Here is a 21,082-nt window from a genome sequence, read left to right as displayed (position 1 = left end):
AGAGAGCATCACAGCAGGAGGTAGAAGCATCAATTATGGCCTGTCTGCAGAAGAGTTGAGGGGCAATAAATGGCAGCTGTTTGCTGATTCATCAGAAGCCCTCAGAAGTGCTCTCAGTGGTCTTATGGTGAGGGCTTCTTCCACCAGTGAGTTCCCATGTTTCTAGCATTTCTGTTTCAGGGGTCTGCCCACTATCCTTAACTGGACAGTAAACATTGAGGTGGCTTCATTATTGGCCATCCCTCATTAAGAATCAATATGGATGCATCTCCAATCTTTGTGGGGACTGGATCCAGTAATGGTCCCATCATTTGGAAGTTTTTCTTCGATCAGGAGAAACAACCCCATAGCTTTACAATATGTGTACTAAGAAGATCTTTTATGTGGAATAGATAGAATCTATTATTCTCTCAACGGACTATCCACATACTGTTTCAAAAAGTCCTCCTGAAAACACCTATCAAATTGCTTCTTATCCAAACCCTTGACATTAAGGGAGTCCCAGGGAGAAAGTGAGGACCGCAGATGTTGGAGATCAGAGTCAAGAACGTGGTACTGGAATTCCTGATGAAGAGCTTTTACACGAATCATTGATTCTCCTGCTCCTTGGATGCTGCCCGACCAGCTGTGCTTTTCCAGCACTACAATCTTCAACTCGATTAAGGGAGTCCCAGTCAATATACGGTAGTTAAAATCACCCACCACAATAACCCTGTTACTGTCACATCTTTATAGAGTCTGACTACGTATCTCTTCCTCTAGTTCCATCAATGGAATCCCAGTGCTCTTCTTTGACTAGTGCCATGGGATATTTTTATATTCATCTCAAAGGGTACCTGGGCCATGTCCTTAACGTTTCATCTGAAAGATGGCAGCACTGACAGCACAATGCCAACCTAGATTTTTGTTGCCAAGTCTCTGGAATAAAACTTCAACTCTCGATCTTTTGACTCAGAAACATGAGTGCAACTGAGCCACTGAAGGCATTACCACTACAGGCATGATATAGTTATGTTCCCACTGAATGTCAAATGTCAGAAATTTTTGGATAATTTTACAAATAAACAGAATTTTCCATTTTTCATGAATCACACAAACCCCAGAGCTTTAGAATAAAGTAAAAGCGTGGCATCTACTGCACAGGGAATCAGTTGGTCAGTCAGCCTGTGAGAGTATTCAATCTTCATCGGGAGCAGTCAACTCAAAATTCCTTTCGACACCATTTCCTGATATTATTGAATCATGAATTCATGGGACACGAACTACCAACTTAGCTTATTGAGCTTGTGAAAGCTCCACTCTTCCCAAACTAATCCCACTGCTCTCATATCTTCTTTTGGCCCTCCATCTTTTTTCTGCTTCAAATATTCATCCAATTTTCTCTTCAGGTTTAACAGTGCCTGTCTCAATTATTCCTTGCAACAAAACAGTCCAAGCCTCAGTGACATTCTGTATAATTGATTTTCCTTTAACCCTTTTGCAAACTCTCAGTGGAAGTGTAGAGGCCAGGGACTCAATTTAAATGCTTGTGAGAAAGACCTCCTCCAGGTTGTTCAAAGCAAAGGAGACTACAAATGACACATGATTTATTGAATACTGCAGAGCCTTCCTGGTTTGAACTGGTGTGGCAATGGTGTGGGATCGGAAACACTGGTCAGTAGGTACAGGGATCGGGGAAGGAGCTTGAGATGAAGGCAAATGTAACTAAGAGGAAGAGTAGTCAGGAAGAGTTTGCTGAGCTCAGTAGAACTGAAGGCTTGGACTGTATTTGTCTTAATGCAAGAAGTATAACAGCTAAAATGGATGAACTAAGAATCTGGATTAACACATGCAATTGTGATGTTGCTAGCACGGGGTTGAAATAAGGATAGGATTGGCAATGTTCTGGAATATTGAAGCTTTCGAAGAGACAGAGGAGGAAGCAAAGGAGGTGGGTGAGTTGCATTACAGGCTAGGGAGCATATCATAGCTGTGTTTAGGGAGGACACCCTGGAGGGATCTTGTAGTGAGGCATTATATGTATGGCTCAGGAACAGGAAGGATTCAATCACAATGCTAGGATTGTCCTACAGCCCTCCCCGCTGCTAGAGGGAGATAGAGGAAAAGGTACATAGTCAGATTCTGGAAAGATGTGAAAATAGCAGGATTGTTGTGGTGAGTGTTTTTAACTTCCCCCATATTGACTCCCTTCGCGCCGAGGGTTTAGATGAGAAGCAATTTGATAGGTGTGTCCAAGAGGGTTTTTTGAAATAATATGCAGATAATCCAATAGTATTTGGAGATGAACCTGGCCAGGAGATCAAAATTTCAGGAGGGAGCATTTTGGGAATAGTGACAATAATTCTGTAAATTTTTGGATACTTATGGATAAGGACAAGAGTGGACCTCGGATGAAGGTGTCAAATTGGGCAAGACTAACTTTTAGGTATGAACTGGAGAATGTGGATTGGGAGCAACTGGTTGAGGGTAAGTCCACATCTGACATGTAGGAGTCTTTTAAAGACTAGGTGATTAGTGTGCAGGACAGGCTTGTTTGTCAGAAAATGAAGGATAGGAATCACAAGATTTGGGAACCTTGAATGACAGGGGAAATCATCAGCTTAGTCAAAAAGAAGGAAACATACCTAAGGTTTAGGCATCAAAAAACAGATGTAGTTCTTGAAGAATATAGCGAAAGTAGGAAGGTGGACTGGCGAGTTAGGAAAGCTGAAAGGGGCTATGAAATATTGTTGGTCAGCAAGGTTAAGGAGAATCCCAAGGCATTTTATACATATATTAGGAGCAAGAAGTTAGCTAGGGAAAGAGTATGCTCACTCAAAAATAAAGAGGAGCCAGAAGAAATGGGTGAGATCCTTAGTGAATACTTTACATTTGTATTCACCAAAACATGGTGGATGTTGAGGTTGGGAAAGGTGTATGAATACTCTTGGGCAGGTCAATATAATAAAGGAGGAAGTGGTGGGTGTCTTGAAATGCATTAGGGTAGACAAGTCCCCAGGGCCAGGTGGGATCTATCCAGGATACTGTGGGAAACAAGAGAGGAAATAGCTGGGGTCCTAACAGATATCTTTGCATCCTATTTGGCTTCATGTGAGATTCCAGAGGACTGGAGAATGACTAATGCTATTCCTTTATTTAAGAAGGGAAACAGAGATAATCCAGGCTTGTAAGCCTGACTCTAATGGTGGGAAAGCTGTTGGTGAAGATACTGAGAGATCGGAATTATTCACATTTGGAAGCAAATGGGATTTGTTAGTGATAAGTGGCATGGGTTTGTGTGGGTAAGGTCATGTCTCACCAACTTCATTGAATTTTTTGAGGAGGTTACAAGAAATACTGATGAGAGAAGGACAGTGGATGTTGTCTACATGTACTTTAGTAATGCATTAGATAAGGTACCTCATAGCAAGCTGGTCCAGAAGGCAGAGTCTCATGGAAGAGACTCTGGTGAGATAGCTGGATGGTACAAAACTGGTTTGGTCATAGAAGATAGAAAGAAGTAGAAAGGTGTTTTTCGGAGATCAGCAACAAGTGGTGGTCCACAGAGATCAATGGTGGGACCTTTGTTGTTTGTAACATATATAAATGATCTGGAAGAAAATGTAGGTAGTCTGATTAGTAAGTTTGTGGATGACATCAAAATTGGTGGAGTTGCAGGTAGTGAAGAGGATTGTCGAATAATTCAATGGGGTATACCATATATAGGAGGAGAAAGTGGGCGGCATGGTGGCACAGTGGTTAGCACTGCTGCCTCACAGCGCCAGAGACCCGGGTTCAATTCCCGCCTCAGGCGACTGACTGTGTGGAGTTTGCACGTTCTCCCCGTGTCTGCGTGGGTTTCCTCCGGGTGCTCCGGTTTCCTCCCACAGTCCAAAGATGTGCAGGTCAGGTGAATTAGCCATGCTAAATTGCCCGCAGTGGTAGGTAAGGGGTAAATGTAAGGGTATGGGTGGGTTACGCTTCGGCGGGTCAGTGTGGACTTGTTGGGCCGAAGGGCCTGTTTCCACACTGTAATCTCATCTAAAAAAAGTGAGGTCTGCAGATGCTGGAGATCAGAGCTGAAAATGTGTTGCTGGAAAAGCGCAGCAGGTCAGGCAGCATCCAGGGAACAGGAGAATCGACGTTTCGGGCATAAGCCCTTCTTCAGGAAAGGTATATATAGTTCTTGAAGAATATAGCGAAAGTAGGAAGGCAGACTGGCGAGTTAGGAAAGCTGAAAGGGGCTATGAAATATTGTTGGTCCGCAAGGTTAAGGAGAATCCCAAGGCATTTTATACATATATTAGGAGCAAGAAGTTAGTTATATATGTATACCATATATACTCGTGTATAAGCCAATCTCTTGTATAAGCTGATCCCTTATTTTTGGCCAAGTAATTTTGTATTTTCCATATATCTCATGTATATGTCAACCCTAGTTCTTCACAGTTACAGATCAACATTTATGAGTCAGCATGCCTGCCCGCTGCGCTCCACTTCAGCTTTCTAGTCTGCTAGCCAAACTGCTCCATTCCAGGTCTTCCAGTCCACCAGTAGTCTTGTTCCGCTCCAGGTTTTCAGAATTACTGTAATGATACAACAGTACAGAGCGACCACCGTATCTGCGGAGTCGGTTTCAGTTACCCGCAGCCCGAACATATTACAGGGGGACCTTGATTATCTGAATGACACAGGCGGGGAGTATTTTGTTCAGATAATTGAATGGTTGGATAACTGAATGCTGGATAACAGAGTTTAGCCAAGCTTTGTGACCTTGCAATCTTGTTTAGATAATCCAAAATTCAGATAATTGAATGCCAGATAATTGAGGTTCCTCTGTACAGGGAATGTTCCAGAACCAGGGACCAAGGGAAGGTAAATTTCCCATATTATCTATTTTGTAGAAAAATATTCATCCCCTTGAAAACAATACCTCATACATAAGTCAACCCCCTAATTTCAGATTTTAAAAAAATTGGACCTATACACAAGTATATATGGTAGATTGATTAGAAATTTGAGCAGACAAATAGCAGATGGAGTTTAATCCAGACAAATGCAAAATAATGTGTTTTAGAAGATCAGATTCAGGTGTGAATTATATAATGAATGGCAGAACCCTTAGGACCATTGACAAAAATCACAATACTTTTGTCCACCCTGTCCAACACTGGCATCTCCAAATCACGACTGCCAGTGGAGGTGGTGGAAGCAGGTATGTTAGCAGCATTTAAAGGGCGTATCTTGACAGACATATGAACTAGAGGCAAACAGCAGGATAGAAACCACATACGGGCTATAAATAGTCCAAATAACGACGAGGAATTTGCACAGGCTCTTTGGGCCAAAGGGCCTGTTCCTACGCTGTATTGTATTGTTGTATTATATAATCCAAGCAGCAAAAGCATTCTTTTAAGAACTAATGGTGTCTCAATAACTAAACTAGAAGATATTTGATTGTGGAACTTGTCTACTGCTGTTCATATCATTCAGTAGGTCCATAATCATCAGGAAAGATTTTATCACCCATAGGACATGATTTGTTTTATTTTTTGGGAGTAAAATCAGAGCAAAGAGCTGAGTTCTGAATGTTGACAGCTTGCAACATATCCCATATTGAAGTGGCTCAAGGGGCTTTCTGTAAGAGACCAGAAAGAAACATATGTATTATCAATTGCATTTTGGACTTGAGGAAAATCAGCTACCCAGTAAAACTGACCGACTATGTTGTTGTCGCCTTGCCATGATGTAAAACAGGATTTCGCCACTATTGCTATAAAGTGTTTCAGGCAGTTGTCAAATGCATTTCCATACAGTATTTCAACTAATATTAGAAATTTTTGTGACTGCCAGGAGTGATCCACATCCATAAAAGCTGAATGAATTACTCTTATGGAAAGGGGTGAACAGTGCAGTCAGCTGACTAAGGTCGCAAGTTTGCATTATTCCTTATTGTCTCTTTGGTAAAGTGTACTAATGATACTCATAGACATCTTTGGTGAGTGCGTAGAAAGAGGGAAGTGGGTAAGAAACTGGAAAGGCATTCAGTCCTCCTTCCCTCCATGATAAAAAGCAGACAAGGATATGATAGGGTTGCTCTTCGGAGGGTTGGTGTGGACTTGTTGGGCCAAAAGGCCTGTTTTCACACTGTAGGGAACCTAATTGATTCCAAGAAGTCCTTACTGGGAAGGTTAGACATCTTCCCACGGTCTCACACTTATCAAACATAAGAGAAAGTGACCGAAAGACTGTGCTGGTAGATTGACAGACAGAAGTTGCAAATATTGCTCATGCACACTTCAAGATTAGAAACATTGCAATTGCTCCACTCTCAATTAATTCTGGAAAAAGCAACATCTTCTTTATTCTGTTGTAACTTATGAGCTTGAAGAGATAAAAGTAGGAAACTCTAACCTTCAGCGTCACTGATAATCATGATAATTTATTGAAATGATGTGACTCAACGGGGGTGGGGTGGGTGGAATTTACAGGAAGAGACTAAAGGCAAGATAATTTGTGAGACCATAGAGCACACCTGGCCAATTGAAAGAAAACATTATTCCAGTTTGAATTCTATCTCATTGACATTCCTCAAACCAATTTCACTTTTCTTAACTTCCAAATACATCTCAGGTGTGATGCCTAAGCATTATTAAACCCAAATATTCCCTTTGTTTGCAAATGTTCTCAAAAAAATGAAAAAAATTAGCTTGACCTTTAAAACCCCATGCCAAATGTTCTTAATCAGTCCATGAATTTCTAAGTGTTCACTCAGCCACAGATAAAGTCTAATTGGCTTGTTTTCCACGCTTACCCTTTTACCCCTATTTCAACATCAATGTAATATTTTCCAATTGCAGAGATTTGGAGAAATGGTAGTTAATGTTTTTGTATGAACATTAAGTTTTGTTTTAAAATGAGTCTTATTTCAGAGGTTGTCCTTTACAACTCTATTTCAGCAAGGCTTTTATTTTTTTTCCCCAAGTTTTGTTGTGGTGTATATTGTATCACTGTGGTAAATTGATTTGAGCCAGATATCCACATGATCAGCTGTGGGCAGTTATTATTGAATTAACTGATTTTCCATCTCCTTAATAGAGCAAGTAGCAGAGATGAGAATATGAACAAAGTATTCACATTTTGCAAAATACTACTCTCTGGGAAAAAGTACTGCAGATGCTGGAATCTGTACTGAAAACTAAAAATGCTGGAAATCACAACGGGTCAGGCAGCATCCATGGAAAGAGATCAAGTTCACATTTTGAGTCTTCATCAGATGTGAAGTGCGGATGGGGCAGCATTTATGCAATAGTTGGGGGACAGTGCACTGCTGATAGTGCAGGTTAATTGATTAGAATGTGTGAATGGACTTCACGTCAGCTCTGATGAGGAGTCATCACAACTCAAAACCTTAGCTTATTCTCTCTCCATGGATGCTGCCTGACCTGCTGTGATGCTACACTCTTTCCCTACTTTAAAAAAAAGACACCAAATTGTTGTTTGCTCGTGCACAGGGAAATTGCTGAAAAAGTATACATTTTGTCAAACCTTTTTGTCTTGCACTCATCAGGACAGTTGACAAAAATACCAATTCTATTGCATTTGCTACACCCAATGTGGTCTACTCTACACTGGAGAAATCAAACACAGGCTGGGTGACCGCTTTGCCGAACACCTCCAGTCCATGTACAAGCGTGACCCCGACCTTCCTTTAGCTGGTCATTTTAACATAGCATCCTGCTTGTATGCCCATTTGTCCTCAGCATACTGCAATGCTCCAGCCATTGTGCAAACTGGAGAAACAACATCTCATCTTCAGACGAGGCACTTTACAACCTTCTGGACTCAATATTGAGTTCAGCATCTTCAGATTGTGAACCCACTCCCATTCCTTCCTTTTCTTTTAGATTTACTTGGTGCATTTGCTGTCACCATGTACTCTCTCCCCTCTTCCCTCTCCAGTGGGACAGCTGTCCTTTCCAGTCTGGAAGTTAGACGCACTATTGTTCTACCATTCCCACATTCCGATCACTTAATCTGCACTATCAGCAGCCTTTCTTCCCCAGAACTCCACGCCCCCTTACTATTCAATAAATTCTGGACCCTCCGCATTTCAGATCAGCTTTGATGAAGACTCATTTAGACTTGAAACGTTAGCTTACTCTCTCTGCAAGGTTATTGTCTGACCCATTGCGATACTACACGCTCCCCACTTTAAAAAAAAACACCAAATCGTCATTTGCTAATACACAAAGAAGATTGCTGAAAAAATATACATTTTGTTAAAGCTTTTCATCTTGCATTCATCAGAATAGTTAACAAAATACAAATTTAAGGTGTAAACCAACTTTATAGTGCATTAATGAAGTGTACAGATTGGTTCATAATTGGACCATGACCCGTAGAGACATTGCCATGTAAGATGTACCAATTAATGATGATTGGCAGTTAACTGCCAAGATTTGTTTCAATTTTAGGTTAGGGAAGTTGATTCTGACGGGTGAGGGTACTGCCCTGAGAAATGAAGCTGTGAATGGTGTCACCCACTTTGCTGAGTTGAAGCAGGCATAATGGATACACACTTTCTTTTGGTTTACAAAGGACAGGGCCCTGTGTATGTCTGGTACACACAAGTGTGCAATACTATGAGCCTGATTGAAAATCCTAAATTGGTTAAATGTGTAGCTCTTCACATGCTCAGGGTTATCTAGCAAATGTTGTCAAAGCAGTGCAGGCTGAATGAGCACTGTCAATGCCTTGTTTGTTGTGAGTGGTTGAAGTGATCTGCTGTTGAATATGATCTACCATATTAGGATGTATGGTCTACATACTTGACATCGACCAGTATTTAAGGTTATCCATCACATTATTAATTTGTGTGATACTCTTTTTGGAATGCCTTTTTGGCTTGACAGCAGCACCCTGTTGGTGGTGAATGCAACTCCTGTTGCTCCTCAGTTTACCTGTTGCTCAACTTTTAAGATACCTTTCCATCAGGGTAATCTGAGGCAGAGTGTGGACAAAGAGAAACAACTTTAGGGCCTTTCATACATTTTGCACAATATACAGCGAGAAATAATCTCATCTGGGTAGCCATTATCCTGCAGATGGCCTTGATAAAACCTATTTCACAATCACATTTGTGTGGTGAACAAATAGCTGGTCCTTATTTAGGAGGTTACTGATAAGGTCAAAATTATAGAATGTAAAACTGTAGGAATCCCAATATGCAGAGTGATAAAATGCCTCAAAATGTGTCTCTTTTCTCTGCGATGCTTAAAAAATATTTCAACATTAAAATGTAAAATTATACCCGATCAAAAAATACAACACTGCAAAACTAACATCACCATTACTTCAAAATTCACAGTTTGAGTTGCTGACTTGCTTTAACAGTAATTACAAATGAAGCACGTGTGGTGAATGCTGCCAGAATAATTCACGTTAAAACAAAAGCTTTTCCTTAACACCAATACATATTTTTTAAAAATTAAAAATAAATAATAAAGAGAACAACTTAGTTATTCTTTCTTAAATACATTCAAATAGCATGTCTGTATCTCCTCCTATTAGCATGACTCTGCTGTCTGACCATGTCAAACACGACCTTTGATTTTGACTACCAATTCTTTTTAATAGTTGGAGCTGTGACATTGATTGATCTGTTTTAATCAAAAATCTTGACTCATTTTGTTGCCTCAGTGGATTCCATTAAATTGGCAAAGTCTAAATTTATTTTTAATTTCACTAACTTTCTGACTTTTCCTCTGCTCATAGTAGGAAATTGGACTATCAGAGGTTTCTCATGTGCTTTCTTTCTCTGACTGTCTCTTTCAATGAAATAATCTACATGATACTCATTCTCTAATCTTCATTAGATATGTGAACATACTTGGGCTGGAATCTTATCGTGGTGAGATGCCAATTGATAGGGATTAAGACTTTTAAAACATCCTGTTGTCAGATCAACTCGCCTTATTAAAACTTTCCCTCCCATCTTACCAAACTCGCCTCACAAGTTCAACATTAGAAAAGGCAACAATGGAAAGCAGAATGCCTACCTAGTGGATTCAGCTAAAATGATTTACACGTTAAAACAAAAGCTTTTCCTTAACACCAATACAAACAAAAATATGAACCAAATACTCACATCATGCAACATACTACACTCTCTCCCCACTTTTAAAAAAAAAAGGCAAATCAAGAAAATTGTGCTGAAAAAAATACATTGTTCCAAGCACTTCCACGTTAGCAATGAACAAACCATAGCTCATAGCACAAGCCCCAATCAACTTTCCTCTACGGACACTAACATGTGGCGTCCTGCAGCCTCTCATCATTATATTTGCACCTCTCTCATACACTGACAGATCACTTATTAAGAACACTCTTACATTGCAGGGCACACTGGTAATCAGCACTGGAAAGTCACAGCAGGAAAACTTTGTTGACAGAGACAGGCAACAAGCTCATGGTTCAGGCTAAATATATCTTAGAGCTACTTTTAAGTTGGCTCTTTGAACAATGGCCTCCAGAAGGAAAGCGTAGAAGAACAGGGTGGTATTGTCAAGTTGTAAGGGGTTAGGGAGGACATCTGGATGGGAGGTTCAATGTGATGGGTCTCCACCTTGGTGGGATGGATAGAAATTATTTGATGGGATAGGGTGAGGTTAAAGTGGACATGAAAGCTTTGGACGGATTGGTGTGGACATTGGTTATGTAGCAATGGTCTGTACTGGATGCAGTGAGAAGTGGAATGGTCAATGTGGGTTTGGGATGTGAAAGGTGACAAAGTGTGGCAGGCACTCCTTCCTCAGTGACATTGGGGGACTATCAGTCAGCATGGCTCCTTTACCAAGTTGCCAGATCTGCTGATGCTGAATGTCGATGAGTAAAGGGGATGAACCACCCCACCCCCCGTTATCCATGTCCAGCCTGTCTCAATGTGTAGTGATGTGTGCTCAGGCCTCTTCTGTAGGGCATGCTATTGCAAACTGTTCTGACATCTAAGAGTCCTTTTTGCTCTTCATGTCCTCAATGTAGGTCCTTTTCACTGAGAATGATTTGCCCGCTGCTGGTGGCAGTCTCTGTGGCTGCTTACCTAAAAGGGTGAAGGTAGATATGGGAGGAACAGGATTAATAGTAAGCTCAGAAGCAGTTCTAAGCTGGCACAGGGATGCAAAACACAGAGCTCAGTGTGAGGTCCTTAATTTTGCATATCTGGCACATTTACGGATCTGGGTGTTTTACAAGGCTGGTCACTGGGAACTGTAACCATGGTGCATAATACCATTGTGTAACTCCCTGATGGATGTAGATCACAGGTTTAATACTTTGACAAGGGCATGGTGGAGCAGACCATAGGGCCCCTGAAGATGTACTTCCACTGACTAGAACTTTCTGATGAGGGTGCATCTAGTATGGTCCAGACGACTGTGCCTCAACTTCCTGGCTTGATGTGCACTGCACAGTTGAAGCAGTCACTGAGGCGACATTCTGGATGCTGAGAAACTGGATGAATGAAGATCTTAGAGAAATGGAGGCTGTCCTTGTCTATGAGACCTCAGCTGTGTTGGGTGCTACAAATCAGACAGAACCTAATAATAAATAAGACCGGTTAGAGCAGACAATCAAGGAACGTAAAATATTTGTTGGTGATGATGCTAAAATCTGCTTTGCATTTTTGGTTTAACTTCAGGCTCTATTGGTTTTGGCTGTGTTCACTTTTGGCAGCTATCAATGAAAGCTCATATTTGTATATGGCCGATTACTTGCTTGTGTGTGATATTCCTCCATTAGAAAATAACAAGCTACAGGGTCTACAATGGACACTGGGGACAGTACAAGTCTGACTTAGAGAGGGTTTCTAGAAAGAATGGTGTAACAAATTGATAAACTCTGTGGCCTGAAGGGTAAACATTGACTAGGGTGAGAGAATAGGATTTTATGTGCAAGGAGGTGTCAGCCATTGCAATGGGCAGCAGACCTTTCTGGCTGCTATACTGATGTTGCCACTGAGAGGCAATGTTGGTCTATCAATACTTATCAATATAGTAGCTTTTCAAAAATGGTGCAGGGACAAATGATATTGGTGGTTGGGTGGAAATCTCTAGTTGGCATGGGATGACCGAGGACGCTGTCAGGGTGGGCAGTGAGAGCCTTTTTCCTTGGATAGTGATGGCTAACACAAGAGGACGTAGCTTTAAATTGAGGGGTGATAGATATAGGGCAGATGTTAGAGGTAGTTTCTTTACTCAGAGAATAGTAGGGGCGTGGAACACCCTGTCTGCAACAGTAGTAGACTAGCCAACTTTAAGGATATTTTTTGGTCATTGGATAAACATATGGATGAAAATGGAATAGTGTAGGTTAGATGGGCTTCAGATTGGTTTCACAGGTTGGTGCAACATTGAGGGCTGAAGGGCCTGTACTGTTCTGTAAAGTTCTATGTTCTATGAGAAGATGGGGCAGAAGTTGGACATGAGAGATGAGGTAGGATAAGTTAAGTTGGGTAAGATACAATGAGAAAACTCATTCGGTTTTAAAATGCCTATCCCTCAAAACATTTGGCATCACTCAGCCAAAACAAAATGCAAGACTCAGCCTATGTTCTCTTTTAAAAATCACTCAACACCAAGTTATAGTCCAACAGGTTTATTTGGAAGCACTAGCTTTTGGAGCGCTGCTCCTTCATCAGGTATAATTGTCTTTATAACAATTCCACACCCTTCAGAACAACAGTGAACATGGTAAGTTTCATGCTACTGGAGTTATGACTCATCGCATTGTCTTGCTTTTCTTTTACTTTGCTCTTCATGTTAAGCTTAAGCAGACTAAACTTTTTTTTAGGAATGTGATCAGACTGTCATATATGATTACTCTGAAGGAGAACAGAAAAGTTTCTAGTCCATGTCAAAGAAAAACGTGGAACAGAATTTCATAGGGGCGTGAACAATACTGACTCTGGAAGGATTTGTGTCTGAATCATGTGAGTAGTCTGGCAAGGGCCACGTAGGCAATGGGAGCACTTTGCACCACTTGTTATGCTTTTCATGAGCACTGTGACAAGTTTCTCACTAGGTAGTGGCAAGATTCTGATTAAGAGGGATTATTATTTGTTGAACACTTTGTGGATAGGTCAACTCATCTCATTAATATTCATCTTTCCGTCTTAACAATTTCTAAGATGTGTTGCCCAGTGTTCAACATGGATGTGGTTCGGAGCAGGCGGTGAGCTGAATCTGTCAGGTATCTGCTCTGGCTTCCTTGTTAGGTTTTCCTAATGTCAAGCTGGGTTGGCAAGTATGTTGAATTGGGAATCCAAATATTAAAGAGAGGGGTTGTGATGTTAAAACAGTTGTTGAACAATCAAAAATGAGAATCAATTGGCATCTCACCACTGCCTGATGAGAATCTCTCCACACGAGAGTCACAGAGATGTACAGCACGGAAAAAGACCCTTCGGTCCAACTTATCCATGCTGACCAGATATCCTAACCCAATCTAGTCCTACCTGCCAGCATGCGGCCCATTTCCCTCCAAACCCTTCCTATTCATATACCCATCCAGATGCCTTTTAAATGTTGCAATTGTACTAGCCTCCACCACTTCCTCGGGCAGCTTATTCCATACACATACCACCCTCAGCATGAAAAAAGTTGCCCCTTAGGTCTCTTTTATACCTCTCACCTCTCACCCTAAACCCATGCCCTCTGGTTCTGGACTCCCCCACCTCAGGGAAGAGACCTTGTCTATCTACCCTATCCATGATTTTATAAACCTCTGTAAGGTCACCCCTCAGCCTCCGACGCTCCAGGAAAAACAGCCCCAAGCCTATAAAAACATGAAAGATGGGGCAAAGTAATGTCAACATCAGGATGGACCTCTCTGCACTTGTCATCTGATTCTATCAGACATTTCACCATAATCCATGCTAGTCAGAGCCCTATAAGATTCCAAACTAATTGCTCAGGTAAGATGATGCAGATTGACAGCTTCTTCCGGGGCACAAACCAGATCAGGAATCTCCTGGCAGCTTAACCTGCTCTTCTGGTTTAATTTTTGCAGGAAACCCGTTTATATTATCAAAACAAATAACTTCTTTTTCTCATACATATTTTTGAAATGTGTGCATGCACCTTGTTTTTTTTCTCTCAGAGACTCATTCCCTGGATTCACTGCCATTTTTACTTAGTTTAAAATGAAATGCTTGACAATATTTTCCAAATCAACAAAAAAAAAAGGCTCAGTTGGAATAGGCATAGGATTTACTACACTTTGTTTCACTGGCATAAGTTAATTTGACCTTGTAACTGACTGTTGTGAATTCCCAGAGTGGATTCTCAATGATGTTGTTGGTAAATCAGTGACTATCGTGTTTCATAAACACAGGATTAAAACACAACAAGATAAATTACCCTTCTAATGTGCTGATAACATGCTATTGTAGGGTTACATGATTTAATTGTTAGGTATTGTGAAAAGAAGGATGCTAGCTGAGGTTGGTGTATAGTTCCTCTTTAAGCTTCCATAAAGGGTGAAACAATTTGCTTCCATTTTTTTAAGAAAATGTGATTGGCAACATTTTCTTTTTTAACAAAGTCCCATGCTGGACACATTACAAAACATCAAACATTTGCACTTATATAGTGATTTAAACATAAACTTAACATTTTTATAGACATAAAAATAACTGAATGTGTTTCTGAGCTTTCAAAAACATTTCATATTGGTGAATGAGATCTGATCTCAACTCCAAATTTCAAACCACCTGCCTTTTGTTTAATTTTGTTTTGAAAGACAGGAAGATATATTAACTCAATATTTATACAAACTATGCTTAAAATAAGTGTTCACATGAAGTGTATTGTGATGAATCCAGCACATCTATCTCTGACACCTATGTAGGCAATTCCACAGGAAATGGCAAGTATTTTTGCTTAAATGGCTAATGTCACTCCTTCATCCATTTGGCCTTGACACTCCATATTGTTGTGGCCCAGATCAAACCCCCTCAAAATATTTTAAGAAGGTAGCCTGGGCATGAACTTTTCTTAATTTAAAGGCAAGTGTAAAGTGTCTGTTCCTGATACAGTGTGATTGGTCAAACTATTCGATTTAAGCAAAACAATTTATTTAAACACTGTAGTTAAAATACAACCAGAGAAAGAGGAATTTAGAATAACGTAAATCAATTGGAAAATTTAACAGAATAACAGATACTATAACTATTACTAATTAACTGTTCCAATATACAAGTCATTCTGCTATAACACACCTTTTGTCAACGCAAATTGGCTATAATGTTGCTTGATGAATTGTGGATGTTGTTTGGATTATGTGAACTTTCTACTGAACGGGTATAGTGATTTTCTATTGGCGATCTTCTACAGCGCAATTTCCTGTAGCATGATTTTCTATAGCACAAAGTTGCAGAGGAACACGACTATTGTATTATAGCAGAACGATCCATAGTAATAGCCCATTAACACACTCCTTGGCAAAGAAAATGAAAATTCAGACACAGATTCTCACATGCAGTTCTCCAATCCAGGATGAAAAACATGCCAAGAGAAAATTCAGAGAGTAGTAGCTAGGAGACATTCACTGAAGCCTCCAATTCTTTTGAGACCACAATAGCTTCTGCTAAACCTACACCTAAAACTAAAAACTAAAAGAAGCCTACAAAGCCACAACCGGGCTGCTTCTGTTGTTTCAACTTAAAAAAGAGCTGCTAGGCCTCAGAAGCTATTTATATACATGAAGTTCAGTAGATGGCTCAGGATCTCTGCCTTACAGCCTCTCTTAAAAAAACTCAGGCCAAAAAAACCTCTTGAAAGTCACAGCATCATCACAATGCAATGCAGTAGAGCGGTTGGTTAAATTAAGTATTAATGAAATGTTGACAGGGAATGGGGATTAACAGCCTTTGGTGAAGAGCAGAGTGCATCTCCCATTTTTATTATAAAGCAATATCATAGCAATCTTTATCAGGGTTAAAGACTTATGATTTTAAATTATAACTTCAATTGAACAACTATTTTTCTAAAAAATATTTTAATTTAGCAGATTGTTAATATTCTAAACAAGTCAAATGATGTTATACCAAAGCGGCATTTAAATTTGTTATTTTCATTCAAGCACAAATAAATGACAATGCAAAAAAAACCTTTAAAATGTGCAATTGTTTTTCTAGTTCCAAGTTTTTAAAAAACATTAATTTTTACTACAAGCCAGAAGTAAGTTGATAACCTTAGTATAACTATCTTCTAATCAGACTGAATCAATTATTCTTTTTCAGCAAAATAAATCTGGATGTTGGATGTGCAATCATTGGCAGGGTTAAAAGTTAGTTAAGATTTAAAACTTTTGTCATATAATTAGTAACGAGAAGCATTTGAGACCTAACAGGAAAGCCATCTAGACTATCCACTTTCACAGCTAAAAACCATGCAATCACGGACCTTGGGTGAGGAACAGACTACCCAAACAAAGATAAAATGGAACACATGGTTATTGCGTGTGGGAATTGTAACAGGTACCCTGTAATCTGTATAAAACTTGAAGGTGTTTTATAACTCAGCAGAACAAGCTCTCCATGTCAGCATACAAAATAAGCAATTATGACCTGTTCTTCTTGAGTACCCTATCAATTTGTCAAGAACATTTACAATACTAATCATAGCCTTTATATAGCTCCTTGGTTCTTCAATACTAAGGTGACATCAGAAATCCTTATTTATAAGCAACTTTTCTTTTAACAAATTGTAACTTTTCTCACATTTGGATAGATTTCAATCAGTAAATGTAACCGTCCATGCTTCATCCAGAATGGTCACTTCCCCTGTGTTAGCCTAAGCAATGAATAACAGCAGTTTCTGCTTCACAGAGACTAATAAGGTTACGCTCGAACCTATCCTTATTAGCACCAGGAAAAAAGATGGATGTTTTTTCCAATAAGGATTGGACAACAGCAATGAGGAACAGAAGCCTATCATATTTCCTTCCTTTCTTCTAGACTACCTTACGATTCCCCATAAATACCCTCTTCTGCCCACACATTCCCCATATACTCTCCAGATGGAGATAATAGTTAAGATCCCTGTAGTATCAATGACATGATTTTAAGGAATGAATTTTGCAGTAACCAATGGAAAGAATTCCAGGACAGGGTTTGAAGGTTTACAATCTTTGTGTAGCAAAATCTAAATCAATTTAACTAAACATTATTTAACATTCAATATATACTCCAAGCTCAAGAAAAGGTGCATTTGCATTAGCTAACACAACTGAAATATGCTCATTAAACATTTTTACTTACATTACATGGAATATCGTTACATTTTTTAATTAATAGATATGTTACATTCAAAATTAAATCCTAAGTTACTCCCAGCTTTCCACCAGGCTCATTTCTCCTTGTCCCACCAGATTAAATCACCCAGGGTCCTTGAATATTGTCCCACTCATTCTGAGTATCCCAGAACGGTTCACATACATAGCAGACCTGAAAGGTTTGATGGGGAGGATTAAAATGGGGTGCAAGGAGAATAGGGAGCCAGGAATAGGCAAAGCATCAGAGTGGATGACTTCTCTTATTGGCCTTGTATGCCTTGACCAACACTCATGGACAATTTAACCCCTATGCCAACTTGGAAGCAATATATGTTTATTCTCTCACTTCATGGACTCAGGACTTATGTTCGAATGAAATACAATAAAGGTCAGAATATCCATTCCAGGGACATGCATACTTATATAAAATCCATACCTATATACCTCCCATGATTGAATGACCATTCAACAGATTTAACTCCCTTCAAGTTGTTAGACCCTTATAAAACAAGCATTTGTCTACATTGCACTGCATCCAAAACAACTAATCTTTTAATAACATCTTGAAGATATCAATCAACCCCTTTCTTAAAAATTGATTCATGGTCGATAGACATCACTGGGCCAGCATTTTTGCATATCGCCAGCTGTCCTGAGAAAGTCGTGGCAAGCTGCCTTGGTGAATCAGTGCAGTGTATTTGGTGTAGATAGTTCCAAAATGTCAATAGGGAGGGAGTTCAAGGATTTTGACCTGGCAACACAAAAGGAATGATGATATATATCCAAGTTAGGGAGGTGTGTGGCTTGGAGTGGAGCTTGCAAGTGTTAGTGTTCCGTGTATCAGCTGCTCTTATACCTCTAGATGAAGTGGTTGTGGATTTTGGAAGTTGCTGTCAAAAGAACCTTGATGAATTTCTGGATGGTACACACCATTGCTACTGAGTGTCAGTGGTACAGGGATTGCATGTTTATCAATATGGTGCATGTCAAGCAGGCTGCTTTGTCATGATGGTGTCAAGTTCCTTGAGTATTATTGAAGCTTCATTAATCTAGGCAAGTATTCCATCACACCTTGTATATGGCTTTAGGGAGTCAAGAGGTGAATAAATCACTGCTGGATTCCTAACTCTGTGATCCCAAGGTTGTTGATAGCTGGGGATTCAGTGATAGTAATGCCATTGAATATGAAGGGATATGTGATGCAAATTTAATTTGCCACTTGTCTGCCCAAACTGGATAATGTCCAGGTGAAAGTGAGGACTGCGGATGCTGGAGATCAGAGTCAAGATTAGAGTGATGCTGGAAAAGCACAGCAGGTCAGGCATCATCCGAGGAGCAGGAAAATCGACCGTTTCGGGCAAAAGCCCTTCCTGATGAAGGGCTTTTGCCCAAAACATCGATGTTCTTGCTCCTTGGATGCTGTCTGCTGTGCTTTTCCAGCATCACTCTAATCTTGGACAATGTCCAGGTCTTGCTGCATTTGTATATGTATTGCTTCAGTATTTGAGGAGTTACAACTGGTGCTGATCATTATACAATCATCAGCGAACACCTCCATTTCTGACCTTATAATGGTAAGGAACTCAAACCCAACTCTCACTGTCATAATAATAGTCCACAGAAAACAGCTGAGCATTAATAATGTTGGCTGATAACAATAAAGATCTATTAAATCTGCTAGGAAAGAGTTTTGCAACTCTTAGACACTCTGGAACCAAGTTTAAATGCCTTTGCCACATTTGGGCTTTCTAAAAGGGGAAGCTATTTTCTGCTGTAATGTTCAAAATGTTTCTGCCAGATATGTGCATGTGAATTCCAGGTCCAGGGTCTACCTGCCTTTTTAGATGCAACATGGTTGCTATATGATTCCAGGAAAATTCAGAGCTCTATCTTAGATCCTCCTCCCTTCCATTTGCAATAATAAGCTTTAGTGTTATATCCTTCATTTTTTTGTCATACAACAGCCAACCATTAAATCATATTTTACCACCCTTCAACATCTAGTGCAAAGTACCAATAAATTGTGTCATGCAAAAATCTTCCAGTAATCCTGAGACTTACCTTGCATTGAATCACAAGTTACGTACCAATCAAATACCTTTGTCTTGGCTTGATTTATCTTTTTATCAAATCTGTATCTCTTGTAGTCTTCAACTCCATCTTTAATAGCAGTAGTGGACATCACAATAATCAAAGGTAACATGGTTATCTCTTTCTGGAAAACTCCAATGAATGGGACCCAGTTCAGAAGTGCCAGGAACAGAAAGTAAATATTAGCAAACCTAGGATGTGGAAGGGGATGGAAAAATAAAAACTTCATACTTTTTCCTTTCTGGTATCTTTGCCACAACATATCTGAGAAATCAGACAACCAGCGTTACCACATTAAAAAAAAATCAATAATCTAATCTGCATACAGTGGTATATTCAATAGCATTTGATTATTTGCTAAAGGTGTCCTCTCTGGATAAATAATTAATGGGTCAGATGAAAACAATTGAAAAAAAGGAGTTTTCTCTATAATTTCCATTACTTTACGATTTAATTTGCATATCAGCATAATTCAAAACAAATGTTCAGATATCAAAAATCAATTTCCAAAATGTAAGTAGATGACAAATAATTTGCTCCAAAACCAGGGAAAAGGACTGTGGTGAAATAACTCCACAGAGGCCGTTATCCCATCACCATGCTACCATATAGTCACAGTTTAGTAGTATGTGACACTGGAACGGTTTCCAGTGTAAACAGAAATTGTGACACTTTAGATTTTATCTTTCAGCCAGGGCTCTCTGATTGGGCCAGATTAACAATCCAGTCAGGGAACTCATATTCTATAAGGTCCACCTGGCTGATCTTGTTACAAGTCAACAAGTGTTTTTGACTCTGATCTCAGCATCTGCAGTGCTCATTTTCTCATGACCTCTTAACAATCACGACATGTGGAAACTGAAAATCTGAAATAAAAATAGGAAGTATTGGAAATGCTCAGAAGATCAGGCAGCATCACTGAAGAGAGAAGCAGAGCTAACATTTGAGGTCAATAATCTTTAATCAGAATTCAGTACAGATTGTGTTCTGATGAAAGAATTGGATCTGCTGATATTTTGAAAATTGGAAACCAGTGCAAAGTTATTTGTACCAACAAAGTTCAATGTGATAATTAAGGTGTACATCCTGGAGTCAAATACATTTAAAATTCATTTCAAATATATTCAGCCTTTTTCAATTTAACGAGTAGGTAACAAATATATCGGTTTAGGAAATATTTCTCCAATTACACCTGGTAATGAAAACTAAACCCTTTATACTGAGAATCAAAATCAAGAATTGACAAGAAGTGAATAGTGAGAGAGAGCCAAGGAAAACAGATGCCAAGCTGTACCACACAGGACAGAGGAAGTGCCAAGCTGGCCAATGCAGCAAAATAAGCCATTGGTGACACATTTAAATACTTAAAAAAAGCTTAGCCACGTGATTGTAATCAAGGTTTATATTAAACACTCCTGGCAAATACTTGTGTTGTCACGAAGAATGCTGAGCTGGAAATGTGTTGCTGGAAAAGCGCAGCAGGTCAGGCAGCATCCAGGGAACAGGAGAATCGACGTTTCGGGCATAAGCCCTTCTTCAGGAATGGGGAAAGTTTGTCCAGCGGGCTAAGATAAAAGGTAGGGAGGAGGGACTTGGGGGAGGGGCATCGGAAATGTGATAGGTGGAAAGAGGTCAAGGTGAGGGTGATAGGTCAGACTGGAGTGGGGGCGGAGAGGTC

General features: G+C 39.8%; 1 protein-coding gene across 7 annotated transcripts in view; it reads right to left on the bottom strand.

The window, feature by feature from the left end:
- atp10b (ATPase phospholipid transporting 10B) overlaps nt 1–21,082 on the bottom strand; it is a 268,819-nt gene that overhangs the window by 83,277 nt on the left and 164,460 nt on the right. For all 7 annotated transcript variants that reach the window (XM_043703360.1, XM_043703365.1, XM_043703361.1 and 4 more), the window contains one exon: nt 19,401–19,595. In XM_043703360.1, coding sequence (XP_043559295.1) covers nt 19,401–19,595 — 195 coding nt within the window. The remainder of the gene's footprint in view (nt 1–19,400; nt 19,596–21,082) is intronic.

This window comes from Chiloscyllium plagiosum, chromosome 14 (genome assembly GCF_004010195.1).
Source record: "Chiloscyllium plagiosum isolate BGI_BamShark_2017 chromosome 14, ASM401019v2, whole genome shotgun sequence".
NCBI lineage: Eukaryota > Metazoa > Chordata > Chondrichthyes > Orectolobiformes > Hemiscylliidae > Chiloscyllium > Chiloscyllium plagiosum.
The sequence above is the reverse complement of the archived record's forward strand: the minus strand, read 5'-3'. Positions and strand labels throughout refer to the sequence as shown.